Below are 12,415 nucleotides of genomic sequence, written 5' to 3' on the forward strand. Positions count from 1 at the left end.
GGCTCAGGTATTTTTATGCCCTGGCTGCAGTATTGGCAGTAGTATGGGAGTTAGGTTCTGGGATGTGTAGTTGCCCCTTTGGGCAGGGGGTGAGTTCCCCTATTCAGCGCCATTGGCACTTTCTTTGTTGGCTTGTTTTATTGTTTTTTAGGTTTGTTAACTGTGGTGGTTTTAGTTTATGTAGTTTTTATGTTCAGTGGATCTTGTGACACAAAGGCTAGGCGATTTGTCATCAGAATTCCTCCCCTCTGGAATCTAAATGTTACTGCATAAGGTTATGGCTAATGACTTGATTAAATGGTGTTCCTGGAACAACAAGGGGAGTCACTCACCAATTAAGAGGAAGAAGGTACTTTCAAGTCTTAGAAAGGAAAAAGTGGATATTGCTTTATTATAGGAGACACACCTGAATGATAGGGAGCATTTGAAATTATAGCAGAAAGGCTTTGATCGGGTTTACTTTTCATCTTTTAATACCAGAAGTAGGGGAGTGGCTATATTGGTTAGAAGGAATCTTCCCTTTAAGTTACTGGAGTGTGTTAAAGACATACACAGGTTTGTAATACGCAAAGCCCTGATAAGCAGGAAAGAATATGGTGTTTTAAATGTTTATTGCCCTCCGGCCCATCCCCTCAAATGTTTGGTAGATGCATTCTCCAAATTGATCAGTCTTGAGTCCCAGTATATTATTTTAGGGGGAGATTTTAACTATCTCATGGATCCCACAGTAGACAGGTTGCCCAAAGGCCCCCCAATTTAGTCTGCACAAACTAAACAATTAGTGGATTGTGTGTGGAGTTAGGGTTGGTGAGTGTCTGGAGGCGTCTCCACCCTACAGGTAGGGAATTTACGATTTTTTTCAATCCACACAGATGTCACGCCAGGATTGATTTTTGTTTTTTTTTACCCCAGTGGTAACCCTAGACTTGGCATCTTGTATGATTGGTAATGTTACCATCTCCGATCATGCTCCAGTGTACCTGTTGGTTAAGATTAAGGACACTATAGTGGCCCAAGGCACTGGCGAATGGATCCCTTTATCCTCAAGGATAATAGGTTTGTGGAATAGTTCTCTAAGGAGTTTAGGGCATTCCTTCTCTGCCAGTCCGAAGTGGCAGATGAGCAAGCAGCAACATCTCCTCGAAGCACGGTTGAAGGAAGCCAAAAAGGCTTCCTTTGACAGGCTCTTGTTGGTCAAGCTACAGAGGATTATGGCGCTGTGGTCTACATTGAATTCCGTGCTCACGCAGACAACTACAAAGGAGATTATTTTTGCCAAACAAAGGTTTTATGTGAGCATGGTGACAAACTGGGCAAGTACCTAGCATATCTCAACAGGAAAAAGAGTGCCTCTCAAGCAATTACGTCAATTAGAGAAGGGTCTGGGAACCTAACGTGTGATTTGAAAAAGATTAATGTGACATTCCAGAGATTTTACTAAGTTATACCAATCTGAGGGTTATGAGGAGGATCAGGTCAAGATGGAGTCCTTTTTCAAGGATCTGGAGCTCCTGGATGTGACCCCCGAATAAGTCTTTTCTCAATGCCCCCTTATCAGAGCAAGAGGTGCAGGAGGCTGTGAAGCAGCTTTAGGGTGGAAAGGCACCCGGTCCCGACGGACTTCACAGCGAGTTCTATAAGGGATTAATAAACATATTGTCAAGCCCGATGCTCAACATATTCAATGACTCATGCAGTCATAATAGTCTCCTGCCATCTCTGAGAGGCCAATATTTCGCTTTTCCTTAAAAAGGGAAGGTCCCAGAGGACTGTGCTTTTAACAGGCCCGTTTCACTCTTAAATGTGGACTTTAAAATCCTCTCTAAGACTCTTGCGTTAAGACTGGAGACTGTTAGCTTCTATAGGTAAAGAGGACCAGACGGGCTTCTTAAAGGGCTGCAGATTCTCTGATAATATTAGGAGGCTGCTTAATGTAATTCAAACATGTCAGCAACCGTCAATACAGGGATTGGTGATTTCTGTGGATGCAGAGAAGGCATTTGATCGAGTTGAGTGGCCATACCTTTTTTATACTCTGGAGTGGTGTGGTTTGATTTGGATGTAGCCTTTTTAAGATGGGTAAAGGTTCTGTACAGTGACCCCCTCACTGTTGTCATCACCAGTGGGGTGTGATCAAGCAATTTTGACATTTTTAGGGGTAGGCGCCAGTGCTGCCCCTTTGACCACTGCTTTTTACATTGGTCAAAGAACCATTGACAGAGGCAATTCATAGGCATCTTAATATATTGGTTCCACAAGTGAGGTCAAAATTACATAAGACTTCATTGTTCGTGTACGATGTCCTTTTTGTTTTGTCAAATCCAGCAGTTTCGGTGCCTCACCTGAGAGTGCATCAGCTTGTTTGGCACCTTTTCGGGGTGTAAGATTAATTTTGCAAAATCAGAGGCTGTATCTATGGGTGATCTTACAAAGGTGCTAGGGCTTGAGGGCAAATATCGATTCCCATTTAAGTAGTCACGGGGGTTTTATGTATGTGGGCATATTCATCACTCCAGTTCTTGATCGATTGTTGAAAGCCAATTTTATTCAATTATTTGACAAAATCAAACAAGACCTTCAAAGATGGGAGGTGCTTCCAGTCTCTCGGTTAGGTTGGATAGCGCACGGATGCTCCCCCTGATTTTCAATAGGCAAACATTCAGGAGACTAAACAATTGGTTCAGTTATTTTGTTTGGCATTGTTAGCAGCCCCTTATTAGGTTAGCTAAACTGTAATTGCCTCACAGACTATGGGGGAGTGGATCTCCTGGACATTAAAGACCATCAACTAAGCTCGCTTTTATCTTACATGAGTGATTGGGCTTGTGGGCACCCTCTTTCAATATGGTTAGATATCAAAACCTCTCTGGCAAAGTGAGCCCTTACTAGCTTACTGTTCTTGGACAAAATGAAGACAGTTAAGGAATATTGCCCAAACCTAATAGTTATTGATACTGTTAAAGCAGGGAGAGCAGTTCAGCAGAAGGAAGGTAATATTGACAAAACATCTTCTCTTACACCTATAGTGAGGATCTAAAATTTGAATTTAGGCTGTATTTTAGATCCTCAATAGTGGGTATGCTGGGTTTTCAACTAGGGATGATTGATTCAGGATTTAAACAATGCCAGTTAGGGGTGTGTTTTGCATCGGTGATTTATTTGATGGAGAGGCACAATGATGTCCTTTGATCAGTTAGCACAGAAATATGAGCTATGTAGCAGGGACCTCGTTCATTTTTTTCTTCCAAGTTAGGGATTTTATTCAAAAAAATCTACACTTTTGACTGATCCCTGCAAATCCAACATAGGAGGGTGCTTCGTGCTAAGAGTACACTTTCTGTCAGCACTTGATATCATAATTTAGGGGTCGTCTCCACAGATGAGTTCAATCAACTCTGCAGGGTGTGGGAGAGAGAACTGGGTGTTGAAGTCACCTCAGAGGCATGGAAGGATATTTGGGAGAATGCAAGAAAAACATCAATTGGTAATAGGACCCATGCTTTACAGTTGAAGATTCTCCACAGGGTCCACATGGCTCCGGATCGTTTGTCAAAATTTAAACCAGGGTATCTTTAACGTGTCCCAAGTGTAAGTTTGGTACGGGCACTCTTACCCATTATCTCTGGTCCTGTGGTAGGCTTTAAATATACAGGACCACTGTGGCGAGTGCAACAGAGGGGATTTTGGGTGTAAGGATGGAGACGGACCCGATTTGTTCTCTTGATCTGTCCTGTGTGTTCCCTGTAGATGTGCATAAGAAAAAAGTTTTTAACATCCTCATTTTCTGTGCAAGAAAGAATATCTTGTTAGATTGGGTATCTGAAAATCCCCCAGGCCTGTCAAGTTGGTTGAAGATTGTTATGGAGCATATCCCCTTGGATTTTCTCTCAAGTATGGGAAGCCACAAAGCTGAGAATTTCTATAAAATGTAACAACCCTTTTTGGAATATCTGGACACAGATTTGTCCACCACACTAATAAGGGCTTTTAAATAACCATACAATTGTGCTTTACGCATCCAATATCCAGAGAGGGAGAATTGCGAATGTATGAATATGTGAAAATTAATGCCCTCGATATTAGAGAATTAGTGTTTTGTTTGGCTGAGCTCTATTAATTATTACTTTATTGTTAGTTATTTATTTAGTTAAGTAGTTCGTTGGATTTTTTCATCTATATGTTTATACATATATATTTGTACATGAGGGTGGTTTGGGTTTTCACATTTTATTGGTGTTCTTTCTTTGTATTGTTTTGAATAGTGTTGTTTTCTATTGTAATATTACAAAATCTATTTTTCAATAAAAATTTTTAAAATGTTATTTGTCATTTATGAAGATTGTCTAAATGTATCTAATTTGATTTGATTTCAGCAGATGAGGGAAGCAAGGTGCGTTTGCTGTTGGATCACCTGCTTGGGATGTTGGTACCATTGTCTAGATTAGATAGCGAATTACACATTGGTATTGTGGCAACATTGAGGGAATGTCCAAGTTACACTGGTACATGACATGATTGTGGTAGTACAAAACTTTACTATCCATCTCCATGGTCATGGAGATCAAGGGGAGGGGTGACTTGTTGAAGTATACTTGCTGAGTTCTTGCAGGGACTACTTCCTGCTACTTGTTAGATTAAGTTTGATTATTGCACAGATCTGCTGTACACTGGCTTTATCTAGTTAATCTGGATTATGAGAGGTTCTGAACACTTGAATTATTGGCAATTAGCTGAGGAACTCCTGTCTATATGTTAGGACTGCAGTAATTATGTTCCAGAGTCACAACTGTCTTCCTTTGTGTCAGATATGATTCCAGCTACTGGAAGGCACCATGACCCTGCTCTGATTTTAGCTGTGCTGTATTAGGTATGCCTGTTGTACTTGATACTTAAGTGTAACTTATTATTGTAATACTAAACTGTTTTCCTATTGCTAATCACTACAATTAATTGGATTTGTTCTGATATCTTCCTTAATGCTCACGTTTTAGATGGGGCAGCACTTATTTATACTTCAATAAAAGAAAATAAAAATATTGATTTAATGTATAAGTACCTTGTCCATAAGTTATATGGATTTCCTTTTCATTCACCGGTACTAGTTGTGGAAAAAGATGCAGTATTTATGTAAGTTTCACATTGGGTTTAAAATACAGTAAACTTTCTTTTTATAACTTGTTAATAATCAAAATTTGTTTGGAAGCTTAGTTTTATTTCTAGGTTTTTAAAAATACTTGTCCTCTTTCGCTCGAGTAGTAATTTAAATAAGCTACTCTGTTTAATTCTGTCCAAAGCAATTGAAACACAGTTTGGTTGTGATCTATGTTTCCCCTTTGGTTTGCATACATGTAATTCTCTATTTCAATGTGCTGCTGTAAAATGAGTAGGATTGGCACCTTTGCGTAATGCTGGCTGCCAGGAAACTGTTCAGACTTGCCAATCAAGGGCAGCACAGGAGTACAAAGGTAACTGTTCACTAATGACTAGAGAAGAGAAAGCTTTCAAAAACAAAAGTCAAGACTTCTTTTTTCCTCAGTACACTTCCATCCCTCACCATTATTTGTTTCATGTGTCATCCTTCACTCCTTAATTGTCTTTATAGACAAACAGCTTTTTTTAAATTCATTTGCGGAAAGAGGGTCTCATTGACTCGGCCAGATTTTATTGCCCAGAGGGCCCTTAAGAGTCGACCACATTGCTAAGGGTTTAGAGTCCCAAGTAGGCCAGAACAGGTAAGGATGGCAGTTTCCTTCCCTAAAGGACATTAGTGAACCGGATGGGTTTTTATGTAAATCAACAATGGATTCATAATGACCCATTTACATATTTTGGGATGATACAGGTGGCATGGTGACTCATTGGTTAGCACTGCAGCCTCACCGTGCCAGCGATCCAGATTCAATCCCATCCTTGGGCAGCTGTATGTTTGTAGTTTACACATTCTCCCCATGTTGGCATGGGTTTTCTCCAGATACTTTGGTTTCCACCCATAATCCAAAGATGTTTAGGTGGATTAGCCATACAAAATTGCCCATTGTGTCCAGGAATATGTAGAAGTGCAAAATACAGTGTGAGGGATGGTGCAGGTTTGGGTGGGATGTTCTTCAGAGAGTCCATGTGGACTCAATGGGTCAAATGGCCTAATTCCACGCCATAGGGGTTCTACGGTTCTGTATCAGTTTTCCCTGTCTAGATTTTCCAAAATAACATGAGTTTTGAGTATTATCATAGAATCATGCAGCGCAAAAGAGCCCTTCGGCACATTTAGTCAGCATGAAGACACGAGAAACACCTGATCTTCAGTCTAATCCCATTTACCAGCACTTGGCCCATAGCCTTGAATGTTATGACATGTGCTCATGTATTTTTTTTTCCATAGAGACCATCCCATTGCGATGGTTGGCATTAGGTTCCTGGTGTTGCTAATTTTATTGTAAATGCTTAATTGTTTAAATTTCACTCAGTTCTATAATTAGCTTGAATTGCCCCTCAAATTTGGGGAACAATTAATTGTTGCTGAAGTAAATCAGCATCAAATTGTTGATTTAATGGTTGCTGCAACATTTTGTTGAAGAGAAAAAAATCGAAGTATTGTAGCTTGAATTTCACACTGCTGTTGACCTTTATTAACAGATATGCTGTAAGCACTGTCTGCCTAATATTTGGGTTATGGGTCTTTTTTTTTAATGCTTTTATTTCTTGAAATCAAATGTTTTTTCTATAGTCCAGCAGGATGGGACAATGAAAAGAAAATAGGAATTTTGCATGAAAATTTCCAGTCTTTAAAAGCTGATGACAAATTTGAAGATGGCATTACGAAGCCTCCAGTAAGAAAGGTAACCTCAATCTCCTGATAATATCTGAATTGTGCTGACAGACATGTAGATAATCCCCAATGTTGCTGGTATGTATATACTTAACCTCAAATGTTATGATTAAGCCATACCAACAATACCAAGTGACTAATTAGAAAACCATCTTACAGTGAACTAATATTGCAAAAGTATTATCATTCAAATTAAATTACAAATCTGACTAATGCTTGCAATTGCTTCGTCAATTACATTCCAGACTTTTAGTAGTTTAGTACTCAGTTTCCACTTGCAAAAGATTGCACTGAAAGCAATTATTTACTAACTGCTTTGTCCAACTATAAGCTGTTGTAATTGTATTTCCAAATGATCATGCCCATCCTGATCTACTAATTTCACTAAGATTGAAATAGCTTGTAGACGAGGAATTGTTGTGCTTCACACTCCAAGATATTGCATAACGTCTCCTAATTCAATAATCGAGACACATTTTGGAGTATTGTCGGCTATAATTTTTGGCAATCTTTTCCTTGCAGGTAGTACATGAGAAGGAAATTTTATCAGAAGATGATCAAGTGTTTCTTATGAAACAGCAGGTTAAAATATTTCATATTTCCTATTTATATATCAATTATTGTAATTTCTTTCAGAGGATTCTGAAGAAGTCATATTGCATTCCAAAGTAATAACTGTTTTTCTCTCCAAGTGCTGCTTGACCTGCTAAGTTTCTCCAGCACTTTGTTTATTACTGTAGTTTCTTTACCTTTAAATAGCGTCCTGTTCTTATCAAGAAGAATTTTAGTTCTGGAAAAGCATACTTTCTATCTCACTTTTATTGGTATTCACATTGGGTATTGGTGATCCACACTACAAATGAAGAATGGGGCCTCAATAGTCTCTCAACCATAAACTCTTAGAGCACCCACTACTATCCTTTATGATCTCCAATAGCCCTAAACGTTCTCTAGTCATTATCTCACACGTTATGTATTTATAAAAAAGAAAAGCAGACTTCCTCAAATTTTAATTGCCAACAATGCATTCTACTGTGCTTCACATGAGCATTATAAACACACATGGGGATGTTCGGTTAAATGATTAAAATCTCAATGCAAGAGGTAGGTTTTAAGGAGTGTCTTCAGGAACGTGAGGAAAACAAAATACAAAAGAAAAAGGACTGCAGTGAGGGAATTTCATAGTTTTCAGCCAAGGCAACAAACACAACCATCAGTGGTGGAGAAATTAAAGTTAGACATGATCAAAGACACTAGAATTGGAGTGCTAAGATATAGCAGAATGTGGAACTGGAGAAGCTTACAGACGTCGGGAGGAGTAAATCCATGGAGTGATTTTATAACAATTAGGATTTTCAATTAGGTAACAATCAAATCATTTCTTGACTAGTAGCTGACACAAGTCGGTGAGCACAGGATTAATATGTGAAAGTGTCGTAGCACAAGTTAAGACAATGTTTTGGATAGTACTCAGCGGATTCCTATTAAGAGACAATATAATGTGAAATAGTAGCCACCTTAATATAAGGCAGTATTAGGGGGTGGGTGGGTTTCTGGCAATCGGCAGCCGTTGGGCCCAGATGGCAGTCAGTGACGATATGTCTGGCTAGCTGGGCTGTGGTCAGCAGTGAGGTGGCAGCGCGGGGGAGAGATCAAGCCTCCATGGGGAAGCCCAGTGTGGAGCATCTGCAGGCTCATGACCAAAGAAGGACTGTAGTTCTTTTTTTTCCGCTTTATACCAAGGAGGACTGTAATTTTAACTTTTGACTTATTTCTTTATTTTTCTACTTTGTACCTAAATTTTCATACCTAGGTACCTTTGGTACCTAAGTTGACGCTGGGCATGGTGACTTTGTATACTTTTCCCTGTACACCTGTTCTTGAGAACACATAACAAACTTAATTCTAATTTGACTGCACAGTATAATATTCTAATTTACTGCTTGCTAACTGAAGGAGATATCCCATTAATTCCATGCTGAAACCACAATTTTTAAAATGTATTCCTAGGAAACAACAAGCAGTACTGGTAAGAACCAATACTTAATTATCCGTCCTTAATTGTCCTTTTGAAATGCTAAGTTGGTGCCCTGACTGCTATTGTCCATTTGGTGGATCCACTGCTTTTAGGAAGTTAGGAAAATCTAGGGTTTTGTCTTATCAATGGTGAAGGAAAGGAGATGCTATTCCAAGTTAGGACTATGTGGCTTTGATGGAAACTTGCAGCTAGTGGTGTTCCCTTGTATCCCTTGTAACCAAAACCCTTGACTCAGAATATTACAAGGGGTGGGTGAATTGTGTTTCAAAGATTTGAGTATCAGAGTAATTTCACAATCCTGCAATTCCTACTTGATATGACTACAACTGTCGTGAATGTGAGATGCAAATCAGGTACCCTGCATTGTAAAGGTGTGAAGGAATACTTTCTACTTGCCTGGATGAGTGCAGTTCTAACATTCAAACTATAACAGTATTCATAAAACAGTGTGTTTGATTGGCCAACTATCTCTACCACTGATCCATCTATCTACAAGATGCACTGCAACACTTCAATGATTTTATCTCCCAAAGCTGGAACTTCATTAACCTAAAGCCACAAGGTAATAGCAGGTGTACCTGCAAGTATCTGTGCACATCATGTACTTTCCTGATTTAGAAATATATTGTCATACCTCAACTATCAGTGGGTCAAAATCCTGGTACTCTGTATCTGAATATCCCGAGAGTACCTTTGCCACAAGGTGGTTCAAGAAGGCAGCTTCACCACCACCCTTTTTAACTCTGGGAATAAATGCTGCCAGAGATGGCTATGTCCCATAAATATTTCCTTTAAAAAGTGAAGAACAGAAAGAAATTTTAAAAGGGTGAATGAATTGAGATAGATAGAACCTGCGAGGAGCGTTAACACCGCCTTTGACTGTTTTGGCCAAATGGTCTGATTCAGTTTATATTAGTATGGCTAGAATTAATTGTAGGACATTCAGCCTGCTGAGTCTACTTCACCATTCAGTACTATCATGTACATCAGTACCATTTTGCTGTACAGTCCCCATATCATGTCTTCATTTAAATATGTGAAAATATGTCAGTATTAGTCATTGAGAACGTTTAAGACTGAGCCTCCATAGCTCCCTGGATACAGAATTCCAAAGATTCACCACCCTGTAAGTGAAGGAATTTCTCTTCCTCCTCTTAGCATACCTTGGTTCTTAACTCTACAGTCAGGGGAAAATCTTTTCTGCCTTTTCTGATTCATGTAATAATTTTGTATACTCAATTAGATCACCTCTTTCTTATAAACATCGAGAGTATAGGCCAGTGTATTTAATCTTTCCTCTTAGGACAACCCCTCTGTTCCAGGAGTTAATTTGGTGAACTTTTGCTGACCTGTAGTAAGTTTGTTCATATGTATTGCATGTCTATAACTTAAGGAACTGACTACGGTCCCATGGGACAGGGAGTCATTCAAGGCAGGCAAGGAAATGGGAATGTAATTGTGGTAGAGGACAGTATAATCAGAGGATAGATACTGCTCTCTGCTGATGTGAGCAGAAGCCCCTAGAGGCTGTGTTACTTCCTGGTGCCAAAGTTAAGAACAATTGGCCTATCTCCTCAGAGAGGGAGGAGTGGGATCTAGTAGTCATCATCCACTTTGATATCAACAATATTGGTAGCACTAGAAAGGAAGTGATGCTGAAAGACTTGAACAGTTCGGAGCTAAATTAAAAAGCATATCCCCAAGGCAGTAATCTCTGTATTACTACCTGAGCCATGAGCAAACTGCATAGGGGAAATTCAGTCAAAGATTCAAATGGGTGACTCTGATTAGTATGGGTTGAATGGATTTCAGTTTATGAGGCACTGGTGCAGGTAGAAGAGAAGTAATCTGGTTGCATGGGTTTCATTAAAGCATGCTGGGACGAGTATCGTGGTGAATAACTAAGGCTGTAGAGAGCTTTAAACTGGACGAAGGGAAAGATTGCGGGAGAGGAAACGTAAGTTTACAAAGCAAGAGGATATGGCAGCATTGCAGGGCAACTGTTTGGGCACTGGTACCCAGAGTCAGAAGCAGGGAGGGTAAAATGCTTTTTTAAATAAATAAAAAATTAATGGCTTTTAAATTTGTATTGTATTTGGAACAAAATAGATGGGTTAACTGATTTGATGCCAATGCCATTACAGAGACATGGTTGCAAGGAGATCAAAGCTGGAACTAAATATTCAGAAGTGTGTGACTTTTCGAAAGGGTAATAGGTCAACGTCGGTACAGGATGGAATAAGTACAACAGCAAAAAAATAGCTCCGATATAGCATGCACTCCCTGTCGGGGAATTGAGACAGGGATTCGGTACCCTAATTGGGAGTGCGTGCTATATCTGAGCTCAGCAATTCATCTTTAAGGACTTGTTCAGGACAGCAAGGTGACTCACTGGTTAGCATTACTGCCTCACAGTGCCAGGGTTCCAGTTTCAATTCTAGCCTCATGCGATTGTCTGTGTGAAGTTTGCACATTTCTCCCTTTGTCAACATGGGTTTCCTCCGGGTGCTCCAGTTTCCCCCCTCAGTCCAGATATGTGCAGGTTAGATGGATTAGCCATGGGAAATGCAGTGTTATAGGAATAGGATGGGGGAAGAGTGGGATGCTCTTTGGGGAGTCGGTGTGGACTTGTTGGGCTGACTGGCCTGTTTCCACACTGTAAGGATTGTATGGAAATGATCATTAATTTGTGCAGGTGGGGGTAAGAACTAAAAAGGGAAATAAGACATTTGTACGAACAGTAGGTATATAGGACAGAAAATAAATCAGGAAATAATGAGGACTTGTAACAAAGGCCATATGTTAATTTTGGGTGACTTTGATCTTGTAGATTGGGACAGTTAACTTTCCTGAAGAGAAGTTTTCTAGATAGCGTACTGTCCAATCTCAGTTATCCAAATGTTAGTTATCCAAATTTCGGATTATCCGAACAAGATGTCAAGGTCCTGTAAAAACCGTATCTGTTATCCCAACAATCAGTTATCCAAACAAAATACTCCCCGCCCATCTCGTTCGGATAATCAAGGTTGTTCTGTGTTCAAAATAGATTCCTATGTTTTAAGTCTAACCAAGGATCCAACTGTTTTGGATCTGGTGATATGAGATCAGTATCAGAGTAGAAGATCCCTAAGAAGCAGTGACATAACATGGTAGAATTTGTGATTCAGTTGAGAGGGGGAACTGAGTCAGAAACAACTATTTTGAGTTTATACAAGTTTAATTTCAAAGGGATGGGGGCAGATCTGACTGGAATTGACGGGAAAAGGAGTTCGGCAAATGATTAAGAAACAATTGAAAAGACATTTAAGAAAATAGTGCATGGCTCACAGCAATTCCCTATTGCAGTGAGGAGGAACGATTCTTGTAAGGGGATAAGCCAACCAGGTTAACCAGATAAGTTTTCGTTCCCTTTTTCTCTATCAACGTGGCTGGTTTAAAATATAAACAAGTTAACTGTCAGTCATCTGACTGCAATATGAATGGGAATGGCAATGCCTCCAACAAAGTCCACTTGCCAACCAATCTGCACTTTCCTCTTGTACCATATAAAC

At 39.6% G+C, this 12,415-nt stretch overlaps 1 protein-coding gene across 1 annotated transcript in view; it reads left to right on the forward strand.

Annotated features, from left to right (window-relative positions):
* Positions 1-12,415, forward strand: part of LOC140480632 (cytoplasmic dynein 1 light intermediate chain 1-like) — a 52,612-nt gene that overhangs the window by 19,369 nt on the left and 20,828 nt on the right. The window contains exons 7-9 of the mRNA XM_072575760.1: positions 4,992-5,127; positions 6,725-6,836; positions 7,349-7,408. Of these exons, the coding sequence (XP_072431861.1) occupies positions 4,992-5,127; positions 6,725-6,836; positions 7,349-7,408 (308 nt within the window). The remainder of the gene's footprint in view (positions 1-4,991; positions 5,128-6,724; positions 6,837-7,348; positions 7,409-12,415) is intronic.

Source organism: Chiloscyllium punctatum, chromosome 8 (genome assembly GCF_047496795.1).
Source record: "Chiloscyllium punctatum isolate Juve2018m chromosome 8, sChiPun1.3, whole genome shotgun sequence".
Taxonomy (NCBI): Eukaryota; Metazoa; Chordata; class Chondrichthyes; order Orectolobiformes; family Hemiscylliidae; genus Chiloscyllium; species Chiloscyllium punctatum.